At 39.7% G+C, this 16,878-nt stretch overlaps 1 protein-coding gene across 19 annotated transcripts in view; it reads left to right on the forward strand.

Annotated features, from left to right (window-relative positions):
• The window catches only part of LIMCH1 (LIM and calponin homology domains 1), a 384,992-nt gene that overhangs the window by 322,047 nt on the left and 46,067 nt on the right, over positions 1 to 16,878 (forward strand). For 18 of the 19 annotated variants that reach the window (XM_069105135.1, XM_069105132.1, XM_069105134.1 and 15 more), the window contains 4 exons: positions 1,515 to 1,641; positions 3,431 to 3,588; positions 3,877 to 4,282; positions 9,476 to 9,694. In XM_069105135.1, the coding sequence (XP_068961236.1) occupies positions 1,515 to 1,641; positions 3,431 to 3,588; positions 3,877 to 4,282; positions 9,476 to 9,694 (910 nt within the window). The remainder of the gene's footprint in view (positions 1 to 1,514; positions 1,642 to 3,430; positions 3,589 to 3,876; positions 4,283 to 9,475; positions 9,695 to 16,878) is intronic. The other variant, XM_069105137.1, reaches the window with a different exon arrangement.

Below are 16,878 nucleotides of genomic sequence, written 5' to 3' on the forward strand. Positions count from 1 at the left end.
TCATGAAGGCTAGTGTGTTCTGGGTAGTTAAATTCTGCTTCATGCTTGTCATCTGCACAAAGTGCCTTTGCTTTTCCTGGGAATGTGCCTCTTCTGCCCTTGAAGAGTTAGAAGGTCTCCCTTCATCTTTGGCTGCTGTTTTCATCCTGTTGCTTCTTCGTTCAGCGTAACCAAGGGCAGTGTGAACAGCTGTGTGCTTGCACAAGGTTGGAACATCTTGGGCAAAATATGGAGCGTTGCCACAGCTTGTCAGGATTTTTTTTTAATAGTTACTACATCCTTCTTTTCTTCAAAGAGTAAGTTCAGAGACATCTTTAGCAAAAATAAAATAAAATCCCTGGGGATTTCAAAAATAGAAAGTGGATATTATTTTACAGTTTTTGTTCTTTTCCTCTATTTAAAAAAATACTTCAAATAGCTCAGAAACGCTGGTATTAATTCAGAAAGGATTGAAGCAAGGTCTTTACACCAAGGAACATAATGTAATGATTTTCATTGCATGCGAATCTCAGGACAGACTTTGTATAGCTTTTTCCAGGGGTGTATCCTCAAATCCTGCCAGTACCTCCCTTCTCCATTCCCTTCTTTTATTGTTAATACCTTGTAAGATCACAGAAATTTGAAGATTCAAACAACAGTATTTTCTGTTTTTTTTTTTTAGAAAGAGTTTTCTTTGGCTTTTGCACTTGTGAAGACTTAGTAAAGATCAACCAAGTTCATCTTTAAAGACAAAGGCCATCAGGATTCAGCTTTAGCCAGAAGGAATAGTAGAGGCTGGTAGTGCTGAAGTGCTTATTTAGAATCTTTAGGGCAGAGGTGTCAGACGGGGCCCATAGCTCTCCAAAGTGCAGCCAGAACCAGATTCAATCAATAGTCAGCAAACGTGTATTAGGCTCCTGCTCTGCACCACATGCTGCCCTAATAGGCTCCTGCTCTGTACCACATGCTGCCCTAAGCTCTGGGGATACAAAAAGAGGCAAAAGAAAATCCTTGCCCTCAATAAAGGCAGGAGTTTACATGCTATTTAATATTCATACTTCCTACATCCCAGAATTGTTGGCAAGAAAGCATGTTGTCAGCTTTAAAGAAGGGTGTAAAATGCATATTCAGACTGAAATAATAAAACTACTCGGAAGGTACCTCAGCAGAAATTTTAGATTAAAATGTAGTTCCTATCTGATTTTAATGTGTTGATATATAATTCAAAAAGAAGCCTCTAAACCCATGGTTTTCTAAGCCACTGCCAGCCCTCAAGGACTGACCCTGCTGTGCAGTTTAGTGGCACCCCCATTTTTGTGAGTTTGACACCACTGCTCTAGGGTAGACCACGGCTATTATTTGATAGTTTCTGCTGCTTCTAAAAGAGATAACTTTGCTTTTGCCTTAAAGCGTCCGCCTGTAAGAAGCTGTTAAGAGCTAAGATTCCCCTGTGGTGGAATGCTACAGAAACTGGAGAAAAGTACCTTGCCTGCCTGTGCTGCTGATCATTGCATTTTAAATTTTTCTGCTTTTAGGAGCGTGAGTATGCTTGATATGCGGTGTGAAGAAGAAGCCACTGTGCAGCCCCACAGCAAGGCTCGGCAGGAACAGCTGCAGTTTATCAACAGCCAGCTGAAGGAAGAGGATGACAAATGGCAAGACGTAAGGACAGCTCCAGGCTGCTGTGAAATCCCGCTGAATCTGAGGCCTGGCACTAAGTGGGGCCAAACCTCCGTTCTGCGGATCTGTAAAATGGGCAACACCAAATCACCACATGAGATTACGTGATCTTCAGTCAACCCCCAAGCATTTGTTCTGTATCTTCTATGTGCTAGGAACTACTAAGTTCTTGAAATACAAAAAAGGCTATCTTTCCCTTCTCCCCAAAAACCCAGTTCCTACCCTTAAGAGTTTACATATTTATTAATATTTACACTGCATCAAAGGATGGTTGTGAAGAAAGCTTGTTGTCAACCTTCAAGTGCTATGTGAAATGCAAATTAAGAGTGAGATTATAAAGGTAGGAAATAGGAAGCCATTGAAGGTATTTGAACAGAAATGTGACATGATGTAGGTGTAGGGATTTTGTTTTTTTGTTTTTTAGATTTGTCTAGCAGAGGCAGCAGTATGTCACAGTGTAAAGATTGCTGGGCTTGGAATCAGGAAGGCCTTTATTTACTTCTCACCTGTGTGACCCTGAGCAAGTCACTTAAATCACTCTATAAGCCTTACCAACCTTAAAGACTTATCTTCTAAGTCATTGATGGGATAGAACCTGCTTGGTGAAACTAATCCCCACACTGGGAGTTCTCTCTTGCCGACAAAATCACAAATCTTATGTACATTCATATCATCTAGCATTAGGATATATGGACCAGAATATGTTGGAAAAGGCAGTTGTAAAAGCTATGAGTTAATTGGAAATTGGGATAGCGTGTGGTTCTCATTACAAAAGACACATAAAACAAAGCAGCAGGTAGAATCCGTATCATCTGTTCTCTTATCAAATCCTATACCTAATCATTAGAAAATTAGCACTACATATTGGTTCAGAACTCTGAACATGAATCAAAATTCATTTGAACACATTTCTTCCTTAAATACATTCTCCCTTCTTGTGTCCTAAGTTATTGCCAGGGAAAAAAATATTCCTTGCTTTATGAAACTTGGGATTCAATAAGATAACCTTGGTCTGACTATGCTAATGGTAGTCAATGACATGTAGCTTGGGGACTAAGTAGTGGTTGAAGGCTATCATTTTAATGCAGGAAGCTGTGTTAACCTGGAATTAATTGGTGAGGCTCTCTTGATGGTAGTACTGTAATTACCACAAATGGTTTGCTCTATAGAAATTGTAAATTGTGTAGAAAAGATTTTGAAAGCATAATTCTATTGTGATGGAGGTCCCTGGAAGTCCACTACAGATGAACAGTCCCATTGTGCGATTGATTCTAGAGCTGAAGACAAAATGAACCACTTCTGAACAATCCAGAGAAAAAATAAAAGGAGAAAAGGAAACAAACACTCCATTTCCTCATCTCCTAGTTTCCTTCAAGCCTCTGCACCACTCCTGCTTTTTATAGGAGGCCTTTTCCCTGTCCCAGTTCCCCTGCTTCCTCTCTACTTCTCTTGCCTTACTTCTGAGATTATTTTCCATTTACGCTATGTATATATGTGTTTGCATGGTGTCTCTCCCATTAGAATATGAGCTCCTCGAGGGCTGGGCTATGTTTTGCCCTTTTTTTTTTTTCTAACTCTAGTGCTTTGTACAGTTCCTGGTGTATAGTGTAAGCACTCGATAAACGCTTGTTGACTTGACTGTCAGAAACACCTTACAAACAAGTTGGAATGGTGACTAAAGTGAAAAGTTCTTGAGGAGAGGGGTGGCATGTATTTGATAATGTGAATCTCTGAAGGAGAACTTCGTTTTGTTATTTTTCCTCCTTTCTAGGACCTGGCTCGTTGGAAAAGCCGTAGAAGAAGTGCATCCCAGGACCTAATCAAGAAAGAAGCTGAGAGGAAAAAAATGGAAAGATTATTGGCTGGAGGTGATGGAACAAGTGAACGGAGGAAAAGCATTAAAACCTACAGAGAGATTGTTCAGGAAAAGTGGGTGGCTTTTTTTTTAATATACAGTATATATATTTTTAAGTCTTTCATTATAGTCTTAGCCGTGCAGTCACCTAAAATTCTATTTTAAGCGTCCATGTGAAACCAAAACTAAATCTAAAAGAAAGGTCACAAAGGTTTTATCCTAGGTGCCATAATGCTTACTCTGCAAATTAGCCAACAAATAGAGTTCTTGTATTGTTCCTGCAGTACCTGCCTCAATGGCCATCTTTGCAAAGCATTTCAATGGCATCTCTATTGTTGCTTTCCCCCCCAAACTCCATTTAGGGAACGGAGGGAGAGAGAGCTGCATGAGGCCTACAAGAATGCTCGTTCCCGTGAAGAGGCAGAAGGGATCCTCCAACAGTACATTGAAAGGTTTACTATTAGTGAGGCTGTCCTGGAGCGCTTGGAGATGCCAAAAATTCTGGAAAGAAGCCATTCAACAGAGCCAAACTCATCTTCCCTGAAAGACCCCAATCCCATGAAATACTTGCGGCAACAGTCACTGCCTCCTCCCAAATTCACTGCCACTGTTGAAACTACCATTGCTCGCCCCAGTGAACTGGACCCCAGCGTTTCAGCAGGCAGTACATCTCCAAGCAAAACTGTTGTTCCAAAAGCAGTGCCTATGCTGACACCCAAGCCTTACCACCAGCCGAAAAACACGCAGCAGGTTTTGAAAACCTTTAAGGTAGGAATGGCTTTCTTGAGTATGGAATGAGACAATGGACTCCCAAGAGGCAGGCTAGAAAAGTCAGTCTTAATTCAAGAAAATGCAGTTCTTCCTTTTTCAAACAGAGCTAAAATATCGAGCTTCAGAGTGAGTGTTCCTCCAGATTGGGGTTGAATAATAAGTAGGAAGGAGGTCTTACTCCTCTAAACCACAATAACAGAGATTTAGTCTTCATGCAGTCCAATTCAAGACCAACGCCTATATGTTCCATATGTTCTCCGAGATGGTTTGATTGTCACTAATGATTCTCAGCCCTGGTTTTGCAGTACCCCAATGTGGCTCCAGTTATCTGCTTGGGAAAGGGAGCATGATGCGTATTAGGTTCTGGACTTGGAAACAAAAAGACATCTCTGTTGCTTAGTAGATAGGCAGCAAAGGACAATTCACTAAATTTTTTTAACCCCCATTTTCTCATCTGTAAAATTGGAGTAATAAAAGCTGTGATGCCTCCTTCACAGGGTTGTTCTAAGAATTAATAATAGTTACTATTTTTATGGCACTTTAAGGCTGACAAAGCTCTTTATACATGTGATCTCATTTAATCCTCACAAAAACCCTGGGTGTTGGGTGCTGTCATTATTCCCAATTTTATAGATGAGGAAAATTGGGCCAAAGGAGTTTAAGTGACTTGCTGAAGGTCACAAAGTTATTAAGTGACCAAGGTAGGATTTGAACTCACTTCTTCCTCACTGTTTCCAGCATCTTACTCACTGCATCACCTAGCTACTTTTGTTAGACATAGTATATGTTAAACAGATGATGATTTTTAAAGTATTATACTAATGTAAATTATTATTTGAAAGGGTATGTCAAAACTCTCCAAAAATATAACTTAAGAAGCAAATATATCCTGTGAAGAGTAAATACATCCTTTAAGAGAGAGGTGCCATGAGATCAAATAATCGTTATATCTAGGGTATTGCAATTTCAAAAAAAAAAATAATGTGAACAAATGAAAAGGGCACATTGCTACCTCTGGTGTTAAGATAATTTTGATGCTTGGCTATCCCTTCTGTCTGAAAAGTGGGTTGGCAATATAAACTATAAGCCCTATTGCTTATGGAGGTTCTACCCAAAGAAATGTAAACCAGATCCAGAACCAAGGAACTTGTGAAAACTGAAGCATCCTGCCCATATCCTCAAACTCTACTCTTTATTCTTGGAGAGAAAGGGTTGGGATTATATCACAAGGGAGCATTCATCCTTTGTCTTCAGTTCTTTTCATGGCAAAGAAAAATCAGCTTCTATTATCACTCTAAGCCACATGGGGTTATAATAGCTTCACAGAAGACAGAGCTGGAATTCACTGCTAGGAGATTCAAACTATGAGTGCAAGGACATTGTTTACTTAAATTAATTGGTTAGCACAAAGTAGTTTATCTTCCTCATTTAATTTCAAAGTACACAAGCCTAAACTTTCTGACCTTTGCTGAGGGATGGAGGAAAAGAGAGACAGAGAGACAGACAGAGACAGAGAGAAAGATTATGTTGGCTTCATTACAGACACAACTTCCTTTTGTCTTCAAGTAATTTGCTTTTTTTTTTAGGTAATCAGCGTTACATTTGCTATATTTTTAAAGTCATGATTTTATAGATTCTGTCGAAAGGACAAATGAAAATTTCCCTGATATAATTGACTTGGTGAGGTTGAGAATTTCTGTCATTTTACTCTGAGGAAGTATGAAATAAAATGGAGAAGCAGCTTGACAGTCTCTGTGGGCCCAGGCAGCTTGAGCTGACCCACAGACCTGTTTTACATCGAGCTCTATGAGTTAAGACTCAGTCAGATGTAGCTCTGGAATAGCTGTGTTACCTGCTTAAACTAACAAGCAAGCTATTCATGAAAATGATACCGCATTGAGATGATGCAGGGCAGGAGAAGGAAATGAGTTTGTTTAGTTCTGCATCTGAGTGGATAACCCAGATGTCTGCTTTGCCCTCCTTAATGTAAATAGCATAATGTTTTATTTTAAACAGGAATATTAGAATGAATGACTTGTACCCCAGTGTTGTGGTTTCCTTCCCCGCGGCCCCTTAGGCCTCCACTTCTGTTCCCAGGATTCTCTCAGCCTGGTCCATTGGAATGACCAGAAATAATATTTGATGGGATCATTGGCTCCTTACTTTGTGACAACGTTGGCTATTATAATCAAAAGCCATCAAAACAAATGGGAGTGTGGAAATGGGAGTAATGGAAGTCTGCGATTGGATTTTGAGAAGCTGAAAGCTTTCAATTGTATAGGGTTTACTCTTAGCAATTCTCCCTCCCTTTATCTAATAAATTATCCCAGTACAGAAGTCAGAGATTGTTATAATGCATGGAAGAGGGGCGGCTCCCTGGAGTCAGGAGGACCCGAGTTCAGTTCTGGCCTCAGACACTTAACACCCACACAAAAAAAACTAACCGTGTGACCTTGGGCAAGTTACTTAACCCCAACTGCCCTCCAAAAGGCAAAAAAAAAAAAAATGCATGGAAGAGACTAAGTTGAGACAAAGGAAAAAAAAAGTAGCCTGTTCTTGTTGAGGAATTAGTTGTGTGCTTTTATACTGTGCGTCCTGAACTGCTCTTATATGAGAAGTCTGAGCAATAGTGACAGCTTTTACTCCTACTTTTCTTTGAGTATTAAATGCGATCCTTGTGAAGGAGTGTTTCCTGCTCCCTCTAATCCAGGGTCTTTTAACCTGGGGCCCATGACCTTGGTTTGGTTTTGCTTTTAAGTAATTGTAATTTAATATAAGTTTCCTTTGTATTTTGTAGTCCCACTGTGTTGTATTAAAATATGATATGTTTTGTTTTGTGCATTTTAAAATGTTATTCTAAGAATGGGTCCATAGTCTTTACTAGACAGCTGAAGGGGAGGCCATGACACAAAAAAAGTTAAGAATGCTTGCTTTAGTTTTAAGAGCTTTGATAGGAATGTTATAGAGAGGGATAGTCTAGTCTTCCTGTAATGCTATATTTTGCCCCATCTCATGTGTTTGCCTCATATAAGTGCTAACATTTCTCATTTTCCTGATAAAAAAACAAAACCATACCCAGAGTTAAATATGGACAGGGTGGTTTTTCCTCCAGTGGCAAACTAGGGTAACGTAATTGAACTGGAAAGTTTTATTAGGCCTTGAAAAGCTTAAAGAGTTTGCCTTTATAGATTCATTGTACTAAGCCCTTACCTCTATAGTCCCTACTACAAGACTGTCCATTCCCTCCCATGCTTTCAGTAAAACCCGAGTAGGTCATAGGGACATGGAGCCTTTCAAGGAAAGGGTGAGTTAGAGGTGCCTCATTGGCCAGCACCATGCTTCCTGGAACACCAGAGACTTTCTTGAGTGTTACCACTGCCTGACAGCTACCACTGCCTCAACAGCTCTAACATATGCAGTGAGGTTTCCTGGGAGGAACCACCTTGTTGCAGAAAAGAAGCATTGATGATCAAAGATAAGATGTAACTAGACCAGCAGACAACAAATAATAACAGGGAAGAAATCATGCAGATAGAGGCAATTGTTCACATATTTAGCCTACTTGCCTCAAATTACCATAATCATCAGTGCTATTAAGGAGTGTAGAGGAGTGAATAGAGTATTGGGCCTGGAATTATGTGAGTTCAGCTCTGGACTTTAATACAAACTGTGTTACCGCAGGGTAGCCACTTAACATTTGTGAGCCTCAGTTTCCTCATCTGTAAAGATGTAATAATAAGTAACTGGACAACAGGAAGAAAATAATGTAAAGAGGAATTTTAAGAAGCCTATGGATATGACTGATTGCCTTTTAAATATTATGTGAAAGCTTCTTGTAAAGATTTAAAAGCTGGAATTTGGAAGTTCTGGTTCCTAAAACACTCCCAAACCTTCAAGTATCCCATTCTATTTGATGTTGTAGTAATACTGATACTGATAAAAAGGAATACAGGCTAGATCCATGATTCCCAAACTGCTGTCAGGCAAACTCATGGGGTTTCTAGGGTGCGGTGGGATGTTAAATTTTTTACCTCATTATTTAGTAAATGGTAATATTAGGACTGAATAAACATAACTATAGGATATTTCTTTTGGCCTAGAGCATCTGTGCAGAAATTACAGAGACACTAAATGCACCATGAACTGAGAAAGTTTGGAAGCCTCTGGGTTGTATCTCTGGGCAAAATCTGAAAAAGATCACATTCAGTAGAAATAAATATCAAATCTTATGCTCAGGTTCAATTTTACAAGCATAAGATTGAAACCTGCAGCTAGACACATTGTTCTAAAAATATCTAGGAGAGCAGGAGTAGGTTAGAGGACCCCAAGTGCAGTATGAATGTGGGGAACCCACACTCTTGGGCAGCATTAAGAGAAGAAGTAGCTCTAGGTGGCCCAGTGGATAGAGCATTGAACTTGGAATCAGGAAGACTTATCTTCCTGTGTTCAAATCCAGCCTCATACATGTATTTAACCATGTGATCCTGGGTAAGTCATTTAACTCTGTTTGCCTCAGTTTCCTCATCTGTAAAATGAATTGGAGAAAGAAATGGGAAATCACTCCAGTATCTTTGCCAAGAAAACCTCTTAATGGGGTCATGAAGAGTTGGATTGAACAAGAATAATAACACATCCAGGAATAGACAGATTATAGACCCACTGGAGTCTTCCCTACCCAAGTCAGGTCTGAACTGTTTGCTCAGTTCTGGGAGCCACATTTTAGGACAAATTGGAGAATATCCAGAGGAAGACAGCCAGGGCAGTGGAGGGCTCTGTGATCATGTCGTCTTAGATTCAGTTAAGAATGAATGAGGGAATAGTTTTGTGCTCGTTGGTGGTCCTGGTGGTCAGAATTAGAAGCAATTGGAAGTTTCAGTGGTTGGATCTTTAAAAAGGTCAATGTAGGTTTGATGTTTGGAACAATTCCTAATGACCTGACCAATCCTTCCCTGGAATCTGCTGCCTTGAGAAAGAGTGCTTTTCTCTTTAAGCAAAGCTAGGTAACTGTCAGCTAGGCTGTAGTAAGGATTTCCTGTTTGGGCATGAGTTGGACTAAATGAGTTCTGAGGCTCCTCCAGACTCTTAAACTCCACATTTCTGTGGGTTTGTTATCATTTGTATGTTTTGCCTTTGCCAAATTCTCTGGTTACTAGGTCGTATTGTGGGTTTTGTCTGTTTTTCTGTTTACAGGTAGATGAAAAAGTCAGCGTGAATGGAGAAACTTTTAATGGCGTAAAAGAAGAGAAAGAAAGAGAGTGTACCACAGCAACGCTTTCCCCCTCGTTAACTAGATCTCAGAGGTTCGAAGGTGTGGCTAGAGTGGACGATTCCCCAGTGGAACTGAAGCAGGACGCCGGTAGCATTGAGATCAGTATAAAGAAGGCAAACTCACTGAGCAGGGAATTAACAGTAAGGGAAAGCTAAGATGTATTATTATACTTGAGATCTTTCTGTTTTTAAACCCGACCACTAAGAGGAGAGAAATTGAATTCTCTAGATTTCACTTTTTTTTGTGATTTGGGTTAAAACATAATATGATATAGTTTATGAATGACTTATGAAGGGTACATTTAGATGGTCTCCTTGCTTGGACCTAATTGCTTGGCTTACTTTAAATTTTCATTGCTGAGATCCCAAAAATTGTTGAAAAAGAGGTAAGAATTCCTGTTGTGTATGTGTATGTATATGTATGTATATATGCATGCACACACATATACATATATGCATACATATATACATACACACACACATATATATATATAAATATAATATACATATACACCCCTGAGGAAATTCCAATATTTTGATAATGAATACATGCCAGTAGCCAGGGGGTATGTCAAACCTGTAGATATGTAGCCCAAAAAAGAAAAAGAAAAGAAAGAAAAGGGCATTTTTCTCACTAGGAAAAAATAATTGGAAGAAGAAGGGAGCCAGTGAAAAACCTTTGAAATGAACAGAAGTGATTTAAGATTAACCCATTGGTCTAACTTCAAAGAGAAATAATCACATTAGAATATCTCAGTGTTCTGTTGCCAAATAAATTTTCTCTGTGGAAAACATCTAATATGTGGTAAATTCAGCCTTTTGTGGACCCCTAAAATTATCCAGAGCAGGAAATTATACCTTCATAAAATGAGAGAAGCTTAAATTCCTGTTAGCCGAACTTTGAAAGACAAAGAACTAAAATCCAGAACTCATTATTAAAAATAGCAAGAAAAGAATTCCAGTGATGGGGGTGAGAGTTTGCTTCTTTGGAGTAGGAAAAGTTATCATAAATATGTAGAGGAGGTCTTAAATTGATCAGATCTCCCATCCACTAGAGCACAGTTTTCTTTGTTTTACTGAACAAAATGTTTTACAACAAGTGGACCCTGCAGATATAATACATCCTTGGAAGGGTACGTTAGGCATTTTTTCCAACTCATTTATCCTGACCAGCAGCAGAGATTTTGCAATTTGAGCTTATTGTCTTTATTTTAGAATGAGCCTGTTAGGAGTGTGATAGTGGGAGTTTTTTCTTTCTTTCTTTTTTTCCCAGTGGCAGCTGCTTTGTTTTTTAAAATGAGCATATTGGAAATAAGAATTCTGACTCTTAAATTACTAGTGGGAAAGCTAGATCACTATTTGTGCAACAGAAGACACACATTTTCCCTGTTGTTTGTGAATTTGACTTGTAAAGAGTAAAACCATCCTTCTCATACCTTCCCTGGGGTAGTTAGGGAGGCAGTAAGTCTGCCCTGCCACATGAAGCCCAGCGGAGGAGACACAGGATCAGACTTAAAGGGCCTAAAATAATTTCCTCACCATGGCAACACATCTCCTTGTCTCTAGGAACACAGCTTTATCATTGAGTCAGATGCCAATCCTCCCTGTGTGGAAGTTGTCTGCTTCAAGCAGACAGATCTTCACCATAAGGGTTTTATAAATTATCTTTATAGCTTGGCGTACCACCTGAAGCACTATCGGAGTTTCTTTGCTAGGATAAACAGCAACCTGCGCGTACTCAACTCAGTGCCCAAAAGATTAGGCATTTTTCACAAAGCAGTTGCACTCATTCTCAGTATATCTTTCCATTGTGTCATGAATTCTGTCCTTTTTGCTTCCATTGTTTCTGATGAATGTATGAAGTACCTTGCTCTCTTTGCCCCATGGATTTATTTTTATTCTCTGTGAAGTAATTTCTCCATACATCCTGAAACGGATATGTCTTGCTTCAAACCTATGTATTTTTCTGATTTCTTAACACTAGTGATAGAATGGTTACTTCTCACTTACATTGTGCAGAGCTGACTTCATTATAATAATAGCAACTCAGGATTTTTGTTTGCTTTTAAATGAAGCTTCTTATTGCCCTCTGACCATTTTGGTGCTTGAATTTGTGAAAAGCTACAAGACCATCGCCATCATCCATTCTTATCACAGCCAGGCAGAAAGCCCCGGGCCTGCCTGTGATCAGGCTTGTGATGTGTTTCTCTTGTAATCATAATATATTTTATTCCTGACAGAGCATAAGTGAAGGTAGAGAGTGAAAAGGCTCCAGATTAAAGACCTAAACTTGTGGTAAAATTGCTTGGTGTTTGTACTTTTGATTTTAAGTTCATCATTGATAATGGTTTCTCATCTTCTCTCATCCCTGGTTAAAATATATGAGATGAGTGTAGGTGTGGTAGTGTAGACCTGTAATCCTGCTACTGTGGTAGGCTGAGGCTCCTAGGAGTTCATGAGTTCTGGGGTTCAGGACTACAGCAGGGCTAAAGCCTGGGGCAGCTAGGTGACAGAGTGGATAGAGCACCAGGCCTGGAGTTAGGAAGACCTGAGTTTAAATCTGACCGCCGACCCTAGCCACATGACCCTGTTTGCCTCAGTTTCCTCATCTGTAAAATGGGTGAGAGAGAGAAATGATAAACCACTCTAGTATCTTTGCCAAGAAGACCCCAGATGGGGTCATGAAGAGTCAGATACAACTGAAACAACTGAAATGTTACTTAGAAGTAAACTGTTTGGGTTTTTTTTCCTATTAAAAAAAAACAAACAAAACAATTCAGAACTGTTTTTTTTTTTCCTGTAATGGAAGTTATATCCCTAATCCCATCCCAAACATGGAAGATTCTCTTCCCCTAATACTTATGTTGTTGAGTCATGTCCAACTCTTTGTGACCCTGGAGACCATACTATCCATGGGGTTTTCTGGGCAAAGATGCTAGAAGGGTTTGCCATTTCCTTCTCCAGTGGATTAAGGCAAACAGAGGTTAAGTGACTTCCCAATGGTCACACAACTAAGTGTCTGAAGCCAATTTTGAACTCAAGTCTTCCTAATTCCAGGCCCAGAACCCTATCTACTGAGCCATCAAGCTGCCACCCAAAGCGTTTTTAAGGTTGTATTTTAATTCTATTTTGACATAATAGGGTTTTGCTATCTGGGGTAAGGTATTTTTTCAGCAAAAAAATAATAACAACAATAATCACAACCTGTACCCTCCTCCAACCCCAGTATGTTTTTATTAGATAACCCAATGGGGGGGAAAAAAACAGACACAGAAGGGATAAAGTTGATTTGTGGTTTTTCTTAACTGGGATAAAGGATGGTCCTAGTTACACTCCAAGATCCAGTTATAAGTCTAAAATTCTAAACCAAGGATTCTGCTCTTGTATTGAGTCAAGAAATAAATAACCTAGAGTCATCCCTTGCCCAGGTGGACCCTCAAGGAGCCTGGGAAATTCTGGAACAGACCTAGATGTTGCACAGAGACTTAAACATTTGCCAGACTGTCCAGCCCTGTCCTTACAACTGTTGACTCTAGAATTAGGCATCCCATTAATAGTGTATGACTTATGTCCTGACTACATTTAGCTGGAACTCAGAAATCCAAGTGGAACATAGAATTAGAACAGAAGTTAGGTGTTATGCCACAATAAAGTTTGGTTTTTCACTAAAATGTTTTAAAACTCAAGTTTGACTATTGACATGCTAAGTGTTCTACTGGGAAAATTCTTAGCTCTAGCAAAAACATTTTATTAAGAAGTCTTTCCATAGTGAGCTGATTTCTAATTTTCTTTCATTCCCTGTTGTTCCAACAAAAACATCTTCTTGGCTGTATTTCGTTTTTGCAGCAATTACATTTCTGTTGCAATGACAAAATTATTTTGTTCAGAAGACCAACAAAAAAAAGCCTATGTGGCAGAATAAGGTGACCGAGTAACAATGGGAGACCCAACTCAAGTGCCTCCGGGGGATTGAAATTAGCCCCAGGCTTATTTCTGGTTTTGACCCATTTGCCCAGTTCTGTATAATTCTGAAAAGAATAGTGTTCTCCTCTTCAAATAGTGTCTTTCATCCTAAAATGCTTTCCCAAAGCATCCTACAGAGGAGTTACCTCACCCACCACCAAATTGTCACAATTCTTCAGGAGTGAACACCATCTGTACAAGTGGCCTCCTTCATCAGTGGGCAGGCAAGATGGTGAAGTCAGAAAGCAGGGAGTGACCTCAGCCAGATCACAAATTTCTGCAGCTGGAAGGAACTTTGGAGATATATAGTCCAAATATCATCCAGAACACGATTTATTCTCTTTTTCATCCGAAATCCCTTCTTACCTGATCTGTGAACCTGTAACTGTGATCAGTGATCAGAGTCTCTGTCTGAACACATCTAGGGAATGGGAAACTCTCATGCATTAGTTGTACTACTTTGGGCCAGCTGCCATTGCAGAAAGATGCAACTTATATTGAATGAAATTTGCCTCCCTGTTAACTTCCACCCCCTGGTCCTAATAGATATTTGTGAAAATCCAGTAAGGAGGGCAGCTAGGTGGCGCAGTGAGTAAAGTGCTGGCCCTGGAGTCAGGAGGACCTGAGTTCGGTTCCGGCTTCAGACATTTAACACCCACACAAAAAAACAAAAAACTAGCCGTGTAACCTTGGGCAAGTTACTTAACACCAATTGCCCGCCAAAAGGCCAAAAAAAAAAAAAGAAAATCCAGTAAAGAACAAGCAAGAGTTGGAATGTTACCCTAACATTTTATGGCACTGTGTTTCCCATGCTACTTTCATAAATTGTGCTGTGCTGTCATAAATTAATTTAATTTTCTCACACCCTCCTCTTTTTCTATTAAATTTTGCCTCCCCTTTGGGGAGAGGAGGAATAGTGATAACTCCCATTCAGAAAAAGGCCTTAAATACAAAATAAATTGATAAACGTGATTTTTAAATTAACGTAGCTTGGTCTACTAATGCTAGAAGACAGCATATAGTGATCATCTCGGTTCAAATTTATTCACTTCAGCAATTATTAAACGTAAGGCACCTTGGTAAGCACAGATGAGACCCAACTGATAAATATCTCAGAAATTGGGCAAGTATTTACTAGGAAAATACACTCAAAATAAAGGTGTCAGACATGAGAGTGGCTTGAACCAGATGAAAATGTAATTGGGAAATTTTAACAAAATGAATAAAAATACAATAAAATATAAATAGCATTACATTTAAAAACTAAATCCGTCTGCAACCCTCCATATCTAAGGGTCCTCAGATGTGGATTAGTAACCCCTTTTCTATCTGCTTTTGACACCATTGATCAACAAGCATTCATCAACAAGCATTTATAGTTCCTATTGTATGCCCACTACTGTTTTTGGTGCTATGGGAGATGGGGTAGGGGGGGAATTGAATATGTTATGAAACAAGTTGTACAAAGAAATAGACATCCAAAGACTTCTGGGAGTAATAATAAGAGCTAGCATTTGTATAGTGCTTTAGAGTAGGAAAAAATTATTAATGTGATATAACATGAAATGATAAAACATAATAATTTAAATTTTGCAAAGCACTTTCCAAATATCTCATTTTATCTTCACTACAACCCCGCTACTATTATCCCCATTCTACTATGGAGAAACTGAGGCAGACAAATATTCAGTGATTGCCCAAGGTCACACAGCCAGTATATGTCTGAGGCTGGATTTGAACTCAGGTCTTCCTGACTCCAGGCCCAATGCTGTATCTAGTGCATCTCCGGCTGTGTTCTAAGAATTCAGAAGTAAGTAAGAAAGGTCAAGGAGGAATCAGGGAAGTGTTTGTAGAGAATTGTTCTTGAACTTGACCATAAAGCCATAGGTTATTAGGAGGGAAGATGGAAAGGCCAAGCTGGGGGAATATCATGAACAAAGGCATGGAAACTGGAATGAAAATACAAAGTATGAAAGAGGAGTAAAAGAAGGAAATTGACAGAGATTGCATATGGCGGAGTAGTTAGTCATCAGTGTAGGACTGGAAAGGATCTGGGGGGCCTTCTAGTCCAACTACCTCATTCTACAAAGGAAGAAACAGGCCCAAGAAAGGCAGGTGAGTGGCCCAAGGTCATAGAGGTAGAAAGTATCTGAGGAAGGATTGGAGCCCAGGGCCTGTGACTGTTGGACCAGTACTCAGTGGAAGAAGTGTAGGTTGGGAGAGGTTAATTGATAGAAGGGACTTGAAGAAGAAATTAAGGTAATCCCTTTGACATCTCATTGTACGGTAGTGGGGAGGGGGGGATCCTACACAATTGAAGGATACATTTTCCTCATCTCAGAGGTACCTTGAGACTTTCAGTGTTCAACTGCAACCCCCATCTACTTTTGGCCACTATTTGTTAAGTATTTACTATGTGCAAAGTACTCTGTTAAGCACCAGGAGCAGATACAGAGATAAGGTAGAGGTGATCCTTAGCTTTATTTGGGGAGGAGGGGGTTAGGAATGTGACACATAATTATGAAAACAGAACAAATTAAGAACTTAAAAGAGGTGAAAGTCTTTAGGGGGAGGAGATGTCCAGATGTGATTCCATTGAAGGACAACTCCAAGAATGGAATGGAAACTCCTTCCACCAAAGCAGACTGCTAACTCCTCTGTAACTCAGTTTTCTAGAATATCCTGGGGCACTGAGAGGTTGTGATTTCCTCCTGGCTGACATAGCCCAGATACAGGACTCGAACTCAGATCTTTCTGAATCCAAGACCTTCCATCTATCCACAACACCACACTGCCTCTCTAACTTAGGTTTTTCTAGAACTTTGAAGCTCATGAAACATTTCCCTCCCAACATCCCTTGAGGTAGGTAGTGCAAATATTTCCCCCATTTTACAGATGAGGAACCAGAGACTATGAGAAGTGACTTCCCTGTGGACACAGAGCTAGTAAGATCTGAGGCAGGATTCAAACCCAGGGCTTTTGACTCTAAACCCAGCACTCTAATCTATTATGAGTTTTGAGCCAATGAATGTAGAATTTGAGCTGTAGATCCCAGAGGACCAATGATATCAATAGGCAGCAACATATGTGGTGGGGAGAGAACATTCTCAGGGGATGGGGAACAGAATGATGGACTGAAAACCAGAATAGCAGTGTTGTATTTAATGGCTATCAGTTGATAGCTGGTGTCTCCAAATTTATTTCATAAATTAGAAAGAATTTTTAGATCACCTGGTCTGTCACCCTCCTTTGATGAATGAAGAAACCTGAGAGGGGCATTGGTTTGCCAAAGGTCACACAGCAAATGAATAGCAGTCATTAGACCAGACTCCCAACTCATTCCTCTTCCTGCCACACAAAAC

This window comes from Petaurus breviceps, unplaced genomic scaffold, assembly GCF_028583685.1.
Source record: "Petaurus breviceps papuanus isolate PSGF00001 unplaced genomic scaffold, PetGlider_PUasm1.0 76, whole genome shotgun sequence".
Lineage (NCBI taxonomy): Eukaryota > Metazoa > Chordata > Mammalia > Diprotodontia > Petauridae > Petaurus > Petaurus breviceps.